The following is a 20,192-nucleotide window of genomic DNA, read 5'->3' on the forward strand; positions in this document are numbered from 1 at the left end:
GTTGGCAATTTAAAGATGGGTGTTTATGGGGCACAAAGGGAGGAGTTCCAGGCAGGGGTTTTCTGAGCTAATAGAGGCTGGCAACACGAGATTTAATCTGGCCAAGCGACCGTCTCTCTTTTTCAGGCAAAGCATTAAAGAGTCAACACCAGCGCGTGGCCCTACCTGGTCCTTTTCCTTCTACTGTCCCTCTCAGTGCCTTCTCTCAGCTCCCGGGCCAATGGCGGCCAACCCCCCCCCCCCCCCCCCCCCCCCCCGACACAGTGATGCTTGCCTGCACCCTTGCCTGGTACCTGGACCTTCACTGGTGCCTTCTAGGCATCTTTTCAGAGCTGGCCCAGGAAGCGTGGACAGTGTGGAGTGTTCTCCCTATCTTGCCTCCTGATCTCTCCCCCTCCCCTTTTGGAGGAAAGTCTACTCCATTGAAACTAGATTTGAGGCTGAATTCTTGAGCCCAGACAGTCTTCCTTACTCTCTGGACCTAGAGGAGACCATTGGAAAAGCGGGTTCTGCTTCCTGCTGTTTCTGGTGGCTAGGCCTAGCAGAGGCCTTTGCTCTTGAATCCTAGGATCGGGCTTGACCTGGTAGGAGCCTCTGCTCTCCTGCTCCCGTCTACACAAGGACACACCTGCCAGGAGGATGCTCTTTTCCAGGACAGATGGGTCCTGGGTCTCAGGGGTGGGATCGGGGCAGCCTTCCATGGCAGCTCACACTTCACCTTCCCCAGACTTGCACTGGGGTGGGATATGGAACTTTAGGAAGGTTTTTAAGGGCCAGGGATGGATCTTTTCTAAATGTTATTACTTGTAAATAAAGTCTATTTTTCTCCCTTGAGTGCTGCGCTCTTTGTCGGTATGAGGAAGGAGGGAGGTGACTGCTCTCTGGAGCCTGTTTGGCCCTCCTGAGGCTTGAGACCACCACTCTTCTCATCTGCCTTCTGGGACCACATTTTCTGGGGTCTTTCCACATTCCATTTCTGGTCCCTGTTCCTAACCAACACTGTGGGTTGTTTTCTATGTCAAGGGTTTGTGTTATCTATCTTGAATTTCTATTTGGCATGAGAGTCAGCGTCCCCTGCCCCTTCCTGAGACAGGCAGCATTCCTGTGGACAGTACTGGGGCCTAAAATACATCAGGTTGAGATGTCACTAAATGAGGACTCGTTGTGGGCCCTGCTGAGATTAGCTGCAGTTGTGATCTGAAGCAGCCATTGTCCCATCCCTTCCTTAGGACATTGGGGCAAACGAGGAAACAAAACCACCTATAAGTAATGAAGTCAATGCAGACTGTGGCCAGGGCCGAGATAGATCTTGTCAGAGCGACATCTCAACCAGGGTTCACCTGCTGAATTGGTGCAGAATGTGAGCCCTGACAAGCCTCTGGAAAGGAAAGTCAATGTGGAGTTGTAGGCAGAGCTCCTATTGCCTGGCTAAGGCACCAGCAGGTCTCCAAGGTCCCTCGACACCAGTGGGGTAAAGACGACGTTAGACAAGTTAACGCGCGTGGACAGAGAGACAAGCAGGGGGAATTCTAATTTAATTACTATGATATTCTAGGTAGAAATGGAGCAGAGCCTACGGTGAGCCTTCACCCTCCAGGTCGATGAGAGCCAGGCTCCAGTCAAGGCCATGCTGCGGCTGGCTGCATGCTGACCCCAGGCCCTGCTGATGTGGGTCCTGGGCTGTGGCTGGACAGGATTTCTTGAGAAGGGGTCAGGACTGTTTTCAACCCATCCTGAGGAAGTAAAGGCACACAAGGTCAGAGCTGAGGAGGAGTTCCTCGCTTACTGTTCCGGCAAAGCCCGTCCCTTCTCCCCCAGACAGCAGAGTTTCCCGGATGCCTTTCTTCAGGGTCCTTACCCAGAGCTGGGCCAGAACAATGTGATTCTGGGCCACCTGTCCAGGGTCCACAAACAGGCAGGAGAAGTTGGTGCTTCGTAGGGTGGGGCTCAGTTCCTCTAGCACCAAGGCTCTCTGTAACCAAGTGCTGGTGTTCCTGTGTTCCCGACTGCAGAGTCAGAAGAGAACCATGAGAGGGTTGCAGGGGATGTCTCCCTCCTACTAGCCTGACTGCTGTGACCTCACCTTGTGTGACCCTCCCTCAGCCGGCCTGGGAGGTGCTCAATGAAAGAACCGTTGCCCAGCCAGTAGAGGATGCTCAAGTAGGGGAAGCGGCTGCAGGCAGCACAGGACAAGGTCAGCGTTCCATCTAGGAGCACGTATGGCTGTTAGTTACTCTTATCAGAGGCCCCCTACCCTGCCAGCTCCTATAATACCTATGCCCCACTTACGTAGGAAAATATTAAAAGGGAATATTTAATATTACAGGCATCAATCTCCCTAAGCCTATGTAGGAAATGTCCTGAGTTCATCAAATTCTTCCACTTCTGTGCCTTCCTTGGGACGACAGGGCCAATTAGAGTCATGCTAGTAGGCTGATGTTGCTCTCAGATGGCCAGAAGGCAGGCAGGCAGGGTCCAAGGCCCTGGGAGCTGGGCAGTAGAATGGTGACCAGAGCCAAGCTGGGGCTTCTCGGCAGGTGGATGGCACATTCCTCAGTCAGCCTAACCCCTGACCTCTGGCAACTCTAAACCTCTTGGGCTCCCGTAACCGCTCCTTACTTAGTGGCACTTCTTCCTCTGGCCAGATCACGTGCAGTGCTGGGTACTGCTGAGGTGGGCCTGCTGGAGACCAGGAAGAGCACGGGTCCTTTGTGTGAGGTGCACACGTGCCTCTGGCCAGAATGACGACATGGACATAGAGAAGCAGGACCCACCAAGAACTAGGGTCTGAGGAACAGAATTGCAGATGCTTTGGTCAGACACAAACCTCCGCCCAGATACTCCTGGGCTGTCACCAGGCATCAGAATGGGTGGAAACCCTTTAGCCCGGCTGAATGTGGTGCAAAGAAGCCTTCAAGTGGAGCCAGACCAAAGCAGCTACATAGAGGCTTAGAGCAATAGCAGAGCTGGATACAACATCTTGGGGGTGATGGCCAAGTTAGCCACATTGCTCCGTTCTATTAAGATGACCCACAAAGCCCCATGTCCCACCTGTTGTCCAACAGTGTCTCAGGGTCATGATGACTGTGTCAGAAGCAAGCAAGCCTGGTGTTTGTAGCTTCCTCTGGAAACGGAGAGTGGAGTTCAGCCAGCCCATCTTCTCAGGCTCCTTCCCTCCGACAGTCCATCTGAGCCTCTGGGACTTCAGAGGGCAGGCCTAGAGCCGTGGGCCTTTGCACTTGGACACTGCTGTTGTCACCCAGTAACAGTTTCCTCTCATACCAGCTCCAAACAGCATTTATATAATGGTCCCCAATCCAATCTTACCCAGAGAGGTTGGGGAGGAGAAAGGCACAAAGAGCCAGGGACTTACCTGGGAAGCAACCCTCTGGGTTAACAGCCCTCCTTCTGGGAAGGGCAGGATGCAGTCTGCTTCTGGGAAAGCTCCCAACCATTTCACTTTCACTTCCTCTCTGGGAATACAAATCCCAAACAAGCAGGCTGCTCCGCCCCTTGACCCACAGCTCACGCTAGACAGATTTCCCAGGTCCCTCTCCAAAGACCCCTCCAAAGACCCCTCCTAAGACCCCTGAGAGGTGAGACAGATGAGTCTCCCTTGCCGAGGGTCAGGATGGTGGTGCCCCCTCACCCTTCAGCTAACTTCCTATAGAGTCAAGCCTTTACTTTCTCCATAACAGTGCCCACGGGGTCAATATTAACTGGTACTGGGGACCCCAAATTGAATCACTGACCTTTTTACCGTCAATGCTATACTGGCCCAAGGTCACTGAGCCTCAAGGTCAGCTGTCTCACACTCACCCTAACAGCACAGGAGCCACAGGATCGTGTAGGCTCACTGGTTAGATCTGTCCACCTGGCTCTAATGCCCTGAAGAACTTCTGGGAGTTCCAAAACTCAGTGTGACTGCCTGGCCCCAAACCTCTCACCACAGGAAACAGCAACTTTCCTGTCTGGTGTACAAAACTCCCAGCCACTAACACAGCTGACCCTAAATAGCCAGGAAGGCACTTCCCCAACAGTCCAGTAGCTTGGGGGCTGGGACTTGGCAGGTATAAACGTGGAATCTGATCATCTGAAGCTGTGCTTTTTAGGCCAGAGCTTCTGGTGCATGCACCTGGGGGTAAGTATGTACATGGGCTGAGGTTTGTGGTTCTGCGATCAACAGGGAAGGCTGCTGACAACAGGTAGGGAGATGGATCCATAACTGATTCGGATGCAGGAGGCCGAAAGCCATGTCTGTGTGCCACATTCACTTCTCTGAGCAACTCCACCCACCTTCTCCCGCCTAGGCTGCAGACTGCAGGGAGAGTCTGACCCAGAGACCAGAGGCTGCACTCCCCTGGGGGTGGGGGTGGGGAGCGACAGGGATTCTTAGAGACTGGGGGATGGGTGGAGGTGGCGGAAGAGGAACCTGAGACCAGAGGTGGCCCAGAGAAGGTTGTGGGACTCAGGACTGACGCAGCATGAAAGCAGCCTTGACCTTAGGGGAGAAGGGGGACAAAGGAAGAGTGATTGATCCCTGAGCCCCTTGCTCAGCTCCCATTCCCAAGGCTTGATACAGGAATAGGCTGAGGAGTTAGGGGTACTAGTCTCAGCCACCTCAGTCTGAAAGGGGGCTCAGGAAGCCTTAGGGCCCCTAATGCCAAAGAACAGGAACTACACACATAGGGGGCAGGGCTGGAAATGCAGTGTCCATGACTGTGAGCCCCAGCTCTCAGGTGCAAGAGGCGAGACACCCCAGAGACCCCAGGAAAGAGTGGCAAAAAGAAAAGCTTTCCAGCCCAGCTCACGGAGCTTTATTCACAGGTGACAAGGTCCCTAGACAGCCAGTGCTGTAGACCCACGGTGCCCTCCCCCTGGCTAGGCCTGCTCAGAAACCCCCCTTTTCAAACCTGTGCTCACTCGGGTCTTATTCTTCCTATCCACCCACCACTTCTACCGTCAGGCCCAGGGAGACCCCACAAATGGCCACGCCTCCATAGGGCTGTTCCCTAGTCTAGGAATCTCTGCTTAGCTTCAAGGGCACACTGATGACTGGCAGAAATTGGTACCCATTAGTCTGTCTGCTCTGTGCACACACAGCACACACACACACCTTTGGCACGTCACCACTTCCAGGCTCAAGAAGCTGCAACACTCACTGATACCAAAGTAGCTTCCACAGCCTATAGATGGTTTCAGTACCCTGCCTGGTGACAGCCCTGCTCAGTGGCAGGTAATCCATGCTACTCACTCTTCCAGTTGTCCCAAAACATGTCAGTGAATTTTGAGGTCACAGGGCTTCCCTAATTGGAAAAGTCATCAATTTTGCCACGCTCAGTCTTTAGTTTCCAGACAAAAAGGGAACAGTCATGTACAACAGTCACCTTATATCCCAGACAGTTAAGAGAGCATTCACTGCTCAGTATTGGATCTGTGGCACCAGTCTGAGCTCTTCTACGCTGAGTGCAAACCAGGTTTGTGCCTTACAGAGGGAAGGGAGGGGAAGGGTCGGCTGAAGCACTCAGCCAGCAGAAAACCCACCATTGCTCTCAGCCAGAGGTGAGAAGACTCCTCCCAACCAACAGCTCTGCCCTACCATGTTCAGGCAGGGTAAGGCCTAGGGGTGGGGGACAGTTCCTATGCTCCACAATAAAAAAATTTAAATATATTCATCAAAATAATTTTCTTTTAAAAAGCCCCCGCTGCTAACAGCCCCACTGGCTGGTTCTCCAACATCCCCACCCCCAAACCAGACCCAGTTGGGGAGGTCCTGAGTGGCCCAAAGTGCCTTTGAGTCTTTCCCACCCAAGTCTTCCCGGGCAGCAAGGGAAGTAAGTGCCCTGAGGTCCCAGGCAGGTAGGATGGGTTCTCCAATGATGTGGCTGCTGTTTATTCTAGGCCCAGAATGTAGCTGATGCCTTGAACCAGGCCGATGATGACAGGCTGCCAGGCCACCAAGTAGCGGAGCCAGTCCAGCAGCTGTCCGTACATGACATGGGGCCTCTCCCAGCTGTTAGGATGTTAAGGATCAGAGGCTAGATTATATGCAAGAGCTGTTAGGTTCACTCTGCAAGGTAGTGAGGCCTTCCTTGGATTTGCCTACAGTTTTATGCTGCTCCAGCTCATAGAAAATAAAGCTACCCAGCTTCTCTCAGCTCTCCATGTTGGAGAGAATCGGGAGGGAGAGCAGAAGGGACTGGAGCAGACACGAGAAGTGGAGAGGTAAAACAGACTCCACAACCTCCACAACCGACATCCGTGCAGGGCCTCCATACACCACCTTCTCCATAACAAACAGCCCGCGTCTGACAGATGCCCTAGAAATGTATCCCGGAGGAAGCTGGGAATGGAGTATAGGAAACCCGCGGGGTCTTCTAGCAAGTATTCTGCCTCTGGGCTAGCTAACTCCTGCCCCAAGAAGGGTCTTGTATCAAATTTAAGGGTTTTTCCATTAAGGAAAAGGTTGGGTTTACTGACATGTTGTGTAGCAATTTTCTTCCAGAAAAAAAAAAAGCTTCCATCTTGGCAGGAAGCGTAAAACATAGGCTCTTCTTGGGTGGTGGTGGCAGCACACACTTTTAATCCCAGCACTCGGGAGGCAGAGGCAGGCGGATCTCTGAGTTTGAGACCAGCCTGGTCTATAGAGCAAGTTCCAGGACAGTCGGCGCTACAAAGAGAAACCCTGTTTTGGAAAAGAGAAACCAAACCAAAACAAACAAACAAGCAAATCCAAGAAGTAGGCTGTTCTAAAGAGGTGAAACATCCCATCCAGCAGGGAAGTAAGCCCAGAAAGTAAACAATTCAAAAGCTTTAGAAGTCCCTGAAACTGACTATCTGGTCACACTAGGCTCCTCCTCCACCTAGTGTGGATAAAGCAGTGGAAACTGCTGAGACACGAGCTGCCCAGAAGCCACTCAGACCAACTGAGCCGCCTGCAGAAGTGCCAGGTCTGTAGTTTCCAGAAGCCATCATCCATGACAGTTTTTGGTGATATGGCTGTCTTTGAGTCCTTTCAGGTCCGGCAAATAACCCCTCACCATACTCCTCTGAGTAACACCAATAAGCCTCACTGGTTCACCAAGCTGGACTTGGGTGGCTTTGGTCTGGGGTGAGTGGATGTTTATTCCTGTCTTCCCAGGAGTACTGCCACACAACAGGACAATCAGAGGAAAACGGGGTCCATCAGATTAGTCACAAGGAGCCTCTGGCAGAGACTCGAAGGAGGCCCTCCTGAGGCCAAGAAGCCTTTCCTTTCCCTCTGCTCTCTCTAGAGAGGGCAGAGGATGCCTGGAGAGCCCAGCTGGGAGCAAAGTCTGCAGAGAGGCTTTGGAAATGGTGGAGCACCCCTGTCCCCTGTCCAGTCCTGCTGTATAGAGGGAACAGGAAAAAACAGACCACAAAGGGCAGCTAGGGTAGGAGCTGGGCAGGAAGGAAAACAGGCCTCGGTCAGAAGCGAATGGGGGAAAGGGCCCCACAGGCCCTGCCTACCCAGGCAAAGGCAGCTCTGGATGCACACAGTGGGGAAGGCAGCACTCAGCCTCTTAGGGCTGCCAGGGAATCAAGTGAGATGATTCAGGTGAAGAACTTTCTAGAGAGGAAGCAGACACATGACAAGGTGCAGTGGCTGCTTTTGTTAGTAATTTATGATGGGCAGTTGAGCTTCCTGGCTGCCTCATGTTGCCCCGCACTTCCCCAGGACAGAAGCCAAACTGAGGAGTAAACAAACTCCTGGTGGAGGCAGCGGGTGGCCCTGCGGGATACAGATACTTCCTCCCACCAGCCGCGCCCAGAGGGACTCAAAGGATACGGATTGCTGAACATCCTCTTCAGGTCCACCTTCTCCTTGCAGTACGGACACGTCTGTTTCTTTCCCACGATACACCAGCCTCGGATACAGAACTCATGGAATCTGAGCACCATTGGTCAAGGGAAGTGGCAGAAAGCCAAACTGGCAGTTTAGCCCCATCCTGGATCTCAGCATGCCAGAGTGCAGTTCCAGAGAAAGGTTCACATACAGGCTTCACGCCTTACATACGGCTGTGTAATCTGGGGAGTTCCTTCTCTCTGAATGTTTCCTCACAGGGGAGTGAGAGCAATGATCCTTATTTACATGGTTGTTAAGAGCCAGGATGGAGACAATACACAGTTCCCAACATGGCACAGGATGGGCATTTAGTAAACACATGATCAAGATGAGATCAAATCTCAGTAAGGGATTAGATCTAAGCATTTCAGTAGAGGTCTTCAGCCTGAGTGGCCTCACTAGCTGAGCTGCAGGCTCTCTAGGACCTGGCAGCTGGAACCACCTTTCACTAGGGCAGTGCCATTCTGGAACAAAGGGCGACAAAAAGGCTACAGTCTCTGCCACGGCTCGCCTATCCCCAGCTCTGGACCACATACCAGAGTCATGCCACCCTCTTCCTACCATGGCTGGAGTACAGGTTCAGGAGAGATGCAGCACAAAGCAGGATACACGTGATTGCAAGAGAGCCTGTATGTGTTCTCGATGATGCCCTCTTCATTGACATCCACGAAGATCTGCTGCCCACACACGGCACACACGCTGTCGGAGAGGTGTTTGGTGGGCATGCCCGACTCGCTGTAGAACTAGAGGAAGAGAGGAGGGAGGCCAGAAAAGCTGTGAGGGGCTAAGGACGGGCTCATGCTGTCTGCGGTCACGCAGGTGCTCAGCGCACGTTCTCCTTCTCCTTAGTCTAGATCCCACCCCAGGGAACGGTGTCGCCCACAGTTAAGAAGGGTCTTCCCACCACAGTTAAACTGATCTAGAAGCTTCCTCACAGACAGTCCCACAAGTTTATGTTGTAGGTAATTCTAGCACTTGTCAAGTTAACAATATTTGCAAGCACAGTCTCCTCGCTGGTCTTTCTGGATCCGCGTCTGCCTCCTCTCTATCCCAGGCTCCACACAGAACACAGACTCATGGTTTAAAATTTTGAGTCTGGGGAAGTTTCTAAGGAAGGAGTTCTTTTTATTTTATTTTTTTGAGTTTTCGAGATGTGGTTTCTCTGTGGCTTTAGAGCCTATCTTGGAGCTCACTCTGTAGCCCAGGCTGGCCTCAAACTCACAGATCACCTGTCTTTGCCTCCCAAGTACTGGGATTAAAGGTGTGCACCACCACCACCTGGCCACGGATGGAGTTCTTTTTTTTTTTTTTTTTTTTTTTTTTTTGATTTTTTGAGACAGGGTTTCTCTGTGGTTTTTTGAAGCCTGTCCTGGAACTAGCTCTTGTAGACCAGGATGGTCTCGAACTCACAGAGATCCGCCTGCCTCTGCCTCCCGAGTGCTAGGATTAAAGGCGTGCGCCACCACCGCCCGGCTCGGAAGGAGTTCTTAAACCAACTGTGAGGATGCCTGCTGAGAGACACCTACAACAGCACTGGTTACTTAGCAACAAGAGTTCAAATTTTCAGAAGGACACAAACGGGCCAGGTTAGAACACAGTAAAGAATTTAATCCACATGACAGATGCCCCACCTGTGAGGAACCTTATAGGCCAGGAATCAGAAGAGGGACTTTTCTTTTTAATAAAAACATATTCTGACTGTAGTGGTACACCTAATCCTAGCACGTGGGAGGCAGAGGCAAGAGGATCCGAGGAAGTTCAAGTTCTACATATGGAGTTCCAGGCCAGGCAAGGTTACATAGTCAGAACCTGTGAAAAAAAGTTCCAAACAAATAAATGAATAATGTTTCAAAAAAGCACAGAAAGTGTCTGCAGTAACAGAAAAGTAACAGATCAGGCTTGAAAGGCAGATGTAAAGGATTTCTGTGAGTTCAATACCACCTGTTCATGTACACAGTACAAAGACATACATGCAGGCAAAACATAACACAAAATTACTTAAACAAAGTTTTAAAAATTGAAAGCCAAAAGAAGGTTAAGGCCTGCAACAGTGTGCCCTGGTGAAGACAGCACACTGACTCTGGGGCTGTCTAGGAGCTCTGAGGAGCCACGAAGTGAGGCTGCACCAAAGTTTTCTCAGAGTGTGAGGCAAGATGCCTGCCCCAAAGCAACACATGAAGAATTTAAGGAAGAAAGTACCAAAAGACATTTCACAACCCTTCTACCCCAACATGACTTCTGCCATGGCCAGAAACTACCGTGACTAGCTCTCACAAGCCACGATGTCATGGTGGCCTTCTAGAGAAGGTAATTTCCACCCAAGGTCCCCTGACACAATGAGAGCTACTTGAGTTTGGGTCAGAGACATCTTCACAGAAGTGAGAAAACACTGTCCTAAGGAGGTCGTGCAGATCAGTGGGGGAACCTGAGAAGGCTTCCGAATATGATTATAAAACCTCAAAGCTTTATTTCTAGGAACCCTGAAATCAACCACAATGATCTCCTCAGATCAAAGCATTAGCCACAGAAGATAAATTAACTCTAGTTTCTGACTCTAAGTTCAAACTGGAGACACAGTTATAAAACCAAACATAACTCTGGTACAGAAGCTGTGACTTAGAATGTACAAGAGACTAAAGCAGACTGAGGTTGAGCATGTCGTGTGGAAGATGGGAGACGGTTACTTGGCTTTGAAACGGAAGGGAACTGGGGCTGGAGCGATAGTTCTGCAGTTTATAGCACTGGCTGCTCTTTCAGAGACCGAGGTTTGATTCCCAGCGCCCATGTGGTGACTCATAACCTCCTGAAACTATAGTTCCTGGGGATCAAGCTTCTTCGGTCACTAGGCATACAAGTGGAATATATATACATATATACACCCATATATGTATATACACCCATATATATACATAAAACACCCATACACGTGAAAACAGTAAAAAAAAAAAAAAAAGTAATTTTTTCTTAAAAAAAGGAAGGTAAGGGGCAGGAGAAATGGCTCAGCAGTTAAGAGCACTGCCTGCTCTTCCAAAGGTCCTGAGTTCAATTCCCAGCAACCAGATGGTGGCTCACAACCATCTGTAATGAGATCTGGTGCCCTCTTCTGGCCAGCAGGCATACATGCAGACAGAATATTGTATACATAATAAACAAATAAATAAAAATAAATAAATATTTTAAAAAAGGAAGGTAATTTTAGTATATGAATCAACCTTGGAGATCTTATCCCAATAAGCTGGTCATAAAATGACAAAACCGGGGCTGGAGAGATGGCTCAGAGGTTAAGAGCACTGGCTGCTCTTCTAGAGGTCCTGAGTTCAATTCCCAGCAACCACATGGTGGCTCACAACCATCTGTAATGAAGTCTGGTGCCCTCTTCTGGCCTTCAGGCATACATGAAGAATATTGCATACATAATAAATAAATAAATATTTAAAAAAAAAAAAGAAAAAAAAAAGAAAATGACAAAACCACTCAGGAATCCTCTCATGAGGTGCTGAGAAGTTGAATTTAGAGACAGAATAAGAGCTGGGCGGTGGTGGTGCACACCTTTAATCCCAGCACTCGGGAGGCAGAGGCAGGCGGATCTCTGTGAGTTCAAGGCCAGCCTGGTCTACAGAGAAAGCTCCAGGATAGGCTCCAAAGCTACAGAGAAACCCTGTCTCGAAAAACAAAACAAAAAAAAAAAACAGAAAACAACAACAACAACAACAACAAAACAGACAGAGACAGAATCAAGAATAGTGATTAACGCCAGATCTCTGTGAGTTCACGGTGAGCCTGATCTACAGAGTGAATTCCAGGATATTCAGGCCTGTTAAACAGAGAAACCCTGTCTCAGGAAGGGAGAAAAAGAGTGATTACAAGGGAAGGGCTGGGGAGAAATCTTGAGTGTTTTACCAAAGCCCTTTCCTCACCAAAAAAAGACTAAGATTTTACTACAAGTAGGCAGTTCTGTCTCTCCGGCCGATGGCTCAGCAGTTAAGAGCCTGCTCGTCCGGAGGTCCTGTGTTCAATTCCCAGCACCGACATGGTGGCTCACAACTGTCTGAAATGAAATCTGGTGCTCTCTTGAGGAAGAGACCTGGTCAGTCATCCTCATCAACTTAGAACACAAAACCCAATACATGGGCTGCCCATGCGTGCTTCAGCATTGCCAGGGCATACATTTCATTCAATTTTAGGTAACTGTGTGACTGTAGAGTTATCTGCTCATTCTGTAAACGTTTACAAGGTAACTGCTACTTGTGCAAATAAGCAAATGAGTTTGCCAATGAATGCAAGGCAGAAATTTCTAGGTTACCTCAAAGCATTGGTCAGATTCTTGCTACCACAACAGTAGAATACCTGAAATTCAATTAACTGTCAATCAGGGACCCACCCAATTAACCAAAGACGCTGGGGAAGGTGCCTATGTCTCAGAATCTGCTGGTATCCAAGCTCCAGCATAATGCCTGTAACCTGGAGAGTTTCAGCCATGCCTGCTGCGGTAAACAGTAAATGAGTTAACTCCTGGTGACTCACTCGGGACTAAGTCACCGTCCCAGGAGAGCCCCACTCATCAATTACAGGTATGCCGGCCTACAGCCAAGGTCAGGTCACTGAGTGACTCCTCTAACAAGACAGACAACCAGTTCCAATGTAAGTACCTAGACCCAGAGGGTGGGGAATACCTCCATCAGGAACACACACTCTGGGTCTGGACATTCACAGGAGTGGGGCTGTCAAGATTCAGACCGCGGGTGGCAGGCAGGTCGACAAACAATGTGGTGTGAACTTCCTTCAACCTCACTTGTAGATGGACAGTCTGTTTATCCTGCTACCTTGTCAACCTGCCAGTAAAGACCAAGGTGACAATCCTTCTGCTCCCACACTAGAAGAAGGAAGAGGATGAGGAATAAAAATGGAGTCTGAGGTTCCCTCTACCCTAACAAGAAGTGAAGCCCTTTCTGAAGTGGAAGCTGAAATAATCACTTTCTGGGGACTGTAACATTATCACCGTTAGCCACTGACACACCTGATAATTCCTCCTGAGAGCACAGGAGACCCCAGTTATTTGAGGAAATCCAATGTAATAAACATCTCCGGGGGAAAGATTAACTCACTGTGTCAGCTCTGAGCTCATTTCTGTTCAGACACAGGAGGGAGTCATGGCTGGTTACCGCGAGCCGTCTGGGGAGTTAGGGCTGTGTTTAACGCAGCAGCTGTTCCTAAGCTTCAGACAAAAGCTGGCGGGAGCTGAGGCAAAGCAGAAGGAAGGGAGAGCAAAGGGGCAAGCAGAATCCTGACAGTGGCTGCTATGAAAAGCCAGCTACGGCACGGAGTGGTCTCAGGATCCGTCTGCTGTGACTGTAAATTCTGACCTGACAGTGCTCTTCTGGAGAACAAGGAGGCTAAAGATCTGAAGGCTACACATGCAGATAAGAGACAGTGAAATGAAATTATGAAAACATCCAGCAGGCAATTCTAGAATGTTTCCATTGCTGTCTGTCATAAAATCCCTGAGGCTGGGCACTCAAAGGAAAAGAAGGCTTCGTTTACAGTTTGGAGGTCGAAAGCCCACACAGACAGCACTCGACCTGGCAGGGGCCCCTTCCGGCACCCCATGGCGATGGCACCACACACGGGAAAGAACAGATGACAAAGATCACATCCAGTCAGGAAGCAGGGGACCATTCAGGGCTGCACTCACTCTTACAATAATGGGATTTGGTAGTAACTACCTCAGGGGCCATGAGAATGACCTCAGTCTCTCTCAAGGGTATAGCCTACCAGGTACTAATCCCACTAGGCCACACCCTCAAGAGCTCTACAGTAGGGGTGACTCTTGGGACACTCAGAGCAGCTGTTACCCACAGAAGCTATCTATAAAGAGAGGTAACAGATTTTTTTTCCAATTTGTTCAAGTACAGGAAAAATAACATTAATATCACTTCACTGAGAAAGACCTGACCTAAAACTGTACTTAACTAACATTACCTAAAGAGATGGAGATCCCCTTTTTAGGAGGGTTCATTTGGGTGGGGCCTAAGGGAACTGGGGATACTTCTGTTGTTTAAATAATTACAAGAAAATATACATATAATAATTTTATCAAAAAGCAAAATGAGTCGGAAAGATGGCTTAGTAGGTAAGAGCACTTGTCGCCAGCGCTGACTTGGTAGCTCACAACTACCTGCAAGTCTAGTTTCAGGGGTCTGGCACTGCCATCTGACCCCTGCAGGAACCAGGCATGGAAGGGTGCACATACATACAAACAAACAAAACAAAAACACCCTACAAGATGGACTTCTATTTTTTAAAAAATGGGGGGATTTACTTGGGTCCTTCGGTTTGGCTGTGCCCCACATTTTAAGCCTGAAGCAGCTGTCCACCATCTGTGCCTAACTCTTGTGCAATGCCCCAGCTCTAGGCAAGGCGCAGTGGGAAAGGTACTACCATGCCCACATTTCTTTCTGTCTCAGGCATCATACAATATCCTGTTAAATTTATCTCCCAAATACTTCTCAAATAGTTCATGTCTTGCCCATCAAAATCCCAGCAAAATTCTTCAAAGACCTCAAAAGAACGGTACTCAACTTCATTTGGAAAAGCAAAAAACCCAGGATAGCCAAAATAATCCTGGGCAATAAAAGAATTTCTGGAGGCATCACAATCCCTGACTTCAAACTCTCCTACAGAGCTACAGTACTGAAAACAGCCTGGTATTGGCATAAGAACAGACAGAAGGACCAATGGAACCGAATAGAAGACCCTGATATCAATCCACACAGCTTCGAACACCTGATACTTGATAAAGAAGCAAAAAATATCAAATGGAAAAAAGAAAGCATATTTAACAAGTGGTGCTGGCATAACTGTATTTCAACATGTAAAAAATGAAAATAGACCCATATCTATCACCATGCACAAAACTCAAATTCAAATGGATCAAAGACCTCAATATAAAGCCAGCCACACTGAACCTTATAGAAGAGAAAGTGGGAAGTACACTTGAATGCATTGGCACAGGGAACCACTTCCTAAATATAACCCCAGCAGCACAGACACTGAGAGAAACAATTAATAAATGGGACCTCCTGAAACTGAAAAGCTTCTGTAAAGCAAAGGACATGGTCAACAAGACAAAATGACAGCCTACAGAATGGGAAAAGATCTTCACTAACCCCACATCAGACAGAGTTCTGATCTCCAAAATACACAAAGAGCTCAAGAAATTGGACACCAAAAGATCACTTAATCCAATAAAAAAAATGGAGTACAGACAGTAAATAGAGAACTCTCAACACAGGAATTTAAAATGGCTGAAAGACATTTAAGGAAATGTCCAACATCTTTAGTCATCAGAGAAATGCAAATCAAAACAACTCTGAGATTCCATCTTACACCTGTAAGAATGGCCAAGATCAAAAACACTGATGACAATTTATGCTGGAGAGGTTGTGGGGAAAGGGAACACTTCTGCATTGCTGGTGGGAATTCAAGCTGGTACAGCCCCTTTGGATGTCAGTGTGGCGATTTCTCAGAAAACAAGGAAACATCCTTCCTCAAGACACAGTAATACCACTTTTGGGTATATATCCAATGGATGCTCAATCGTGCCACAAGGACATGTGCTCAACTATGTTCATAGCAGCTTTGTTTGCCATAGCCGGAATCTGGAAACGACCTAAATGCCCCTCGATTGAAGAATGGATTTTAAAAAATGTGGTACATTTACACAATGGAGTACTACACAGCAGAAAAAAAATAATGGCAGCTTGAATTTTGCAGGAAAATGGATAGAACTAGAAAACATTATTTTGAGTGAGGTAACCCAGACACAGAAAGACAATTATCACATGTACTCACTCACAGGTGGTTTTTAAACATAAAGCAAAGAAAGCCAGCCTACAAACCACAATCCCAGAGAACTCAGACAACGAGGACACTAATAGAGACTTACATAAATATAATCTACATGGGAAGTAGAAAGTAGAAAAAGACAAGATCTCCTGAGTAAATTGGGAGCATGGGGACCTTGGGGGAGGGTTGAAGGTAGGAGGGGAGAGGCAGGGAGGGGAGCAGAGAAAAATGTAGAGCTCAATAAATATGATGGAAAAATATAAAAATAAAAAAATAGTTCATGTCTTTCTTTTCTAATAGCTCTAGCCTCTTTTAAAGTGACTTTGCCTCACCCAGATTCCCAGAAGTGTCTCTTTAAGGGGTCCAGTCTAATCTGGATCCTCTCTAAAACCTGCTTTTTACCCTGTAGTCAGAACCATCTTTGATTAATGCAGATGTGATAGTCTTTCTCTATTAGGTTCTCTGTGTTTTTTTTTTCTGAATCATTTTATTATTTAATGTGTTTGAGCATTTCATCTGCATTTATTTGTGTGTAACACATGTGTGCCTGAGAGGCCAGAAGAGACATAGGATCTCCTGGAATTAGAGTTACAGACAGTTGTGAGCTTCCATGTAGGTGCTGGGAATCAAACCTGGGTCTTCTGGAAGAGCAAGCAGTGTTTTTTAAATTTATTTAATTTTTTGTTTTTTGTTTTTAAATGAGTTTCTCTGTAGCTTTCTTTGGAGCTTGTCCCAGAACTCACTTGGTAGAACAGGCTGGCCTCAAACTCACAAAGATCCACCTGTCTCTGCCTCCCAAGTGCTGGAATTAAAGGTGTGTACCACCACCGCCTGGCAAAACCAGTGGTTTTAACTGCTCAGCTAACTCTAGTCCTTCAGTGCTTTTAGTAACAAAATTGAAATCTTGGGCTGGATACCTAGCTCAGAAGGCGAAGGACACTGACACGCAAACCTGACGCCCTGAGTTCAACCCGGAGTGCACATCGAGGTACAAGGAGAGAAGTGAACATACAAAGTTGTTCTCTGACTGTATATAAGCATCGTAGCTGTGCACTCCCCCACCGTTACACACAAATACAACAATACATAAGATTAAAATGTTTGACCTATAAGGTCTTACTCTCACCTACAGACTATCTCTCTAGATAGAAACAGACATCTCCCCTTTCATGACAGAGACAGTTCAGTCAGTGGAGTGCTTGCTGCAGGAGCACACAGGTCTCAGTTTCATCTTGAGAACCCACATTTTAAAAAGTTTCATGCACCAGTATGTGTCTGCAAACTCAATGCAGGAGGTGGGGGTGGGGCACAGAGAAAGATGAATGCTTCCATCGACTGGCCAGCAAGCCTAGGTGAATCGATGAGTTCATGGTTCGGTGACAGGTCTGACTGTAAAAATTAAAGTGGAGGACTATCGAGATGGCTCGCACTGTGAAGCACTTGCTATGCAAGGCCAATGATCTGAATTCGACCCCTGGAACCAACTCCACAAGCGTGTTCTCCGATCTGCATGAGTGTCATGGCACACGCATACAATCAATAATAATTAAGAATAAATAAAACACACTTGGGAGACAGAAACAGGTAGCTCTCTGTGAGTTCAAGGTCAGCCTAGTGTACAGTACTGAGTTCCAGGAGAGCCAGAGGTACAAACAGAGAAACCTTGTCTCAAAAAGCAACAACAAGGAACAATAACAAAAAGAGTAAATAAAATGGAAGTGATGGGGAAAGACACCTCAATTTGACCTCTGGCCTCTGCACCTGAGCACACACATACACTACACACTAAGACAGATGTGGTGCACACTCATCATCTTCACACTGGGGAGGTAGAGACAAATTCCTGCCGGCCAGCCAGTCTAGCAAACTCTGCAAGCTCAGGCCAACGAGAGACCCTATCTCAAAACACAGGGTGGGTGGCTTCTGAGGAGTGGCATTCAAGGCTGGACTCTGGCTCCCAAAGGCATATGCACACATGTACATCAGAAATGCACAAACACACGTGTAAAAAAAGAAGGAAAAACCTGACCCACACTCAATCCTGCTGACAGGACTCTTGTGGATGCCATTCCTCTGGACAGCACACACTTCGTCACTCATGCAAAAGTCATTCTTTGAGGAAGCCATCTTTGAGGTCGATGAGGTCAAATGTGTCCGTAGCCATCTTTGAGGTTAAATGTGTCAGTGTCATGCGTGTCCACAGCATCATGAGCCTTTCCTTCACAATATGTAATACATACATAGTTTCATACTCATGTATTGCTTTAGTATTTACCTTTCTCAATAGTGAGTGAAGTCGTTTGGGGCAAGGGCTATTTTTCAACTTTTATTTTTAGATCCATTTGTAAGTCCAACACGTAGCACAGGGCCCAGGCACGTGTGAAGTATTAAAAAATGTTTCCTAAATGAATGTTAACTTCCTACTAGGTAAAGTATTTCTTTCCTATGTTGATCCTAATGTTAAAATTCTTAGGTACTATTTAAATTTCAAGGATGAAATCTCTAATGCATACCACCCACACCCTAAAACTTTTTGTTTTATTTTTGTTTGCTTTTTTGAGACAGGGTTTCTCTGTGTGTAGCCCTAGCTGTCCTGGAACTCACCCTAGAGACCAGGCTGGCCTTGAGCTTACAGAGATCCGCCTGTCTCTGCCTCCTGAGTGGTGGGATTAAAGGCGTTAGCTGCCACCACCAGGCCCTAAAGAGTTTTTATATGGCTTATCTCATTTTAGTGCCTTTGCCTTGCATCAAGTAAGTATTGCTAGCCTGAACAATGCGGAGCAGCAGGAGGTATTCATAAGAGCACAGATAACAGTGCTAGTGGCAGAAACCTGGAATCCTAGGCTCAAGACTCTGAGGCCTCGGGAGAACTCTGGTCAAGGTGCCAGTCTGGGCTACATATACAGCAAGACTTGGTTTTCACACACACAAAGCACAGCTGAACTCACCCCTATGGTGGAAGCCATATAGTCTGCACACATTTCTGCAAAGTCCCGCTCAAGAACACCATAGTAGAGGCCATAGAAGAGAAGAGAAATGCCAAAGTCCATTGCATCTTCTGGTTTAATCCTGCAAAGAAAGCAGCAAGGCAGTAAGGCCTGCCCTGAGACACAGCTGCCAGGGACGTCAGAACTGACAGCAACTGCACACTCTGTGAAATGTGTTCCTGGGCCTCCGAGGAAGCAGGACACAGCAGGATAGGAGCTTTCTCTCTTCCCTTACAAGTACTGCACATAATAGCTAGGTTTTCTTCGACTTTTCCATACAACCTAAACTATTTACATCACTTTTACACAAAGGGTTTATCAAACATAGGTTAGGAGGGATGTAAAATTAGCAAATACTTACATATTTGTCACTATAGAATAGTTGTACATGTCCATATTCTGTATAATGTCACCAAAGATAAATTTTGGTTCAAGCCTATTTACTAAGAAAATATGGATCTTTCCTATAACATTAGTTTAAAAACTCTAAGCACCAATAATTTGTAGTCTAGAGTCTATGAATGTTGTAGAAAACTATCTTGGCTAACATACTTTTACAAAGAACTCTATGTATTCACTCATGGTTGTAAGTTATAATTCTCAAAGAAAGTGGGTAAGCTTAGTGGCCAGTGCTCATCTTACACCAATCAACCTAATCAGCAGCATAAAAACCGTCAGGTTCTGGCTAATCCTGCGGAACACCAAGGTTCAGTTCCTGACACCCATTATGGCCTCTGTAGGTTCCTGCATGTACAAATGCATACAAAACACTCATAAATACAAATTTAAATAGTCAAGATCTTTATTTTCTCGTATAAATTAAGCAAGTAAAGAAACTGTAGAAGAAACATCTTTAAAACATAACATTCGCTAGGCATGGTGATGTACACCTTTAATCCCAGCACAGCTCTGTTTAAGACATGCATTAGAGTCTAAATGAACTAATCCTAAGCCTTTCTGGAGTCTGTTTATTCTCTCAGCCTATTTTCCTCCTGCAAGGAAGAGATCTAGGAGCATCCATTCACTCTATAATATAGTACTTAGTTTTATTTGTCCTACGGTAAACTTTTAAACATTCTCCAGCCTAAAGTGTACTGAGAAGTTAGTAGCTGTGGTGGTTTGAATGAGAGAGAATGCCTCCATAGGCTCCTGTGCTTGATGCTTGGCCCCAGTTGGTGAAACTGGAAGGATTAAAAGGTGTAGCTTTGTTGAGGTTTCCAAAGCCCTTGCCAGGCCCAGGATCTCTCTGCCCGCTGCCTGCAGGTCAGGATGCAAGGCCCTCAACAACGGCTCCAGCACCGTGCCTGTCCGCTCCGTCATGACGATAGTGGACAAACTCTCTGGAACGCAGGGTAAGCCTGCACTTAGTCACTTTCCTTTAGAAGAGCTGCCTTGTCACGGTGTCTCCTCACAGCACTGGAACAGTGACTAAGACAATGTCTATCCAGCCATGAATTAAGACACGAGACTCTTCCCCCGCCCCCGTTTTCCCT

General features: G+C 47.5%; 3 protein-coding genes across 12 annotated transcripts in view; 1 reads left to right on the forward strand and 2 right to left on the reverse strand.

Annotated features, from left to right (window-relative positions):
* Positions 1-834, forward strand: part of Numa1 (nuclear mitotic apparatus protein 1) — a 79,165-nt gene extending 78,331 nt beyond the window's left edge. For all 6 annotated transcript variants that reach the window (XM_038323334.1, XM_038323350.1, XM_038323341.1 and 3 more), the window contains exon 25: positions 127-834. In XM_038323334.1, coding sequence (XP_038179262.1) covers positions 127-138 — 12 coding nt within the window. In that variant the 3' untranslated portion in view covers positions 139-834. The remainder of the gene's footprint in view (positions 1-126) is intronic.
* Positions 835-1,514: 680 nt separating this feature from the next.
* Positions 1,515-3,554, reverse strand: LOC119809569 (interleukin 18 binding protein). Of its 3 annotated transcripts, XM_038322476.1 has the most exons (6): positions 3,374-3,554; positions 3,052-3,124; positions 2,620-2,787; positions 2,084-2,207; positions 1,859-2,006; positions 1,515-1,733 (listed from the first exon to the last, which is right to left on the reverse strand). In XM_038322476.1, exons 2-6 carry the CDS (start codon positions 3,077-3,079, stop codon positions 1,620-1,622), a joined length of 582 nt encoding a protein of 193 aa, XP_038178404.1. In that variant the 5' UTR covers positions 3,080-3,124; positions 3,374-3,554; the 3' UTR covers positions 1,515-1,619. The 3 variants fall into 3 exon arrangements, with proteins under 3 accessions (XP_038178404.1, XP_038178395.1, XP_038178411.1); XM_038322467.1 differs by having other exon boundaries at positions 3,052-3,554; XM_038322483.1 differs by lacking the exon at positions 2,620-2,787 and having other exon boundaries at positions 3,052-3,554.
* Positions 3,555-4,794: 1,240 nt separating this feature from the next.
* Rnf121 (ring finger protein 121) overlaps positions 4,795-20,192 on the reverse strand; it is a 58,195-nt gene continuing 42,797 nt past the window's right edge. For all 3 annotated transcript variants that reach the window (XM_038322597.1, XM_038322589.1, XM_038322606.1), the window contains 4 exons: positions 18,661-18,781; positions 8,477-8,610; positions 7,811-7,912; positions 4,795-6,013 (listed from right to left, as the gene is read on the reverse strand). In XM_038322597.1, coding sequence (XP_038178525.1) covers positions 5,893-6,013; positions 7,811-7,912; positions 8,477-8,610; positions 18,661-18,781 — 478 coding nt within the window. In that variant the 3' untranslated portion in view covers positions 4,795-5,892. The remainder of the gene's footprint in view (positions 6,014-7,810; positions 7,913-8,476; positions 8,611-18,660; positions 18,782-20,192) is intronic.

The sequence above is a fragment of the Arvicola amphibius genome, chromosome 1, assembly GCF_903992535.2.
Source record: "Arvicola amphibius chromosome 1, mArvAmp1.2, whole genome shotgun sequence".
Lineage (NCBI taxonomy): Eukaryota > Metazoa > Chordata > Mammalia > Rodentia > Cricetidae > Arvicola > Arvicola amphibius.

Bases quoted from the DNA above. Each gene is read 5' to 3' on its own strand.
- LOC119809569 (XM_038322467.1), bottom strand. From the start codon at position 3,157: ATGGGCTGGCTGAACTCCACTCTCCGTTTCCAGAGGAAGCTACAAACA. The intron at 2,007-2,083 runs GTGAGGTCACAG...CTGACTCTGCAG, and splicing joins CTGAGGGAGGGTCACACAAG to TCGGGAACACAGGAACACCA. The intron at 1,734-1,858 runs GTAAGGACCCTG...TTACTTCCTCAG, and splicing joins TTGTTCTGGCCCAGCTCTGG to GATGGGTTGAAAACAGTCCT.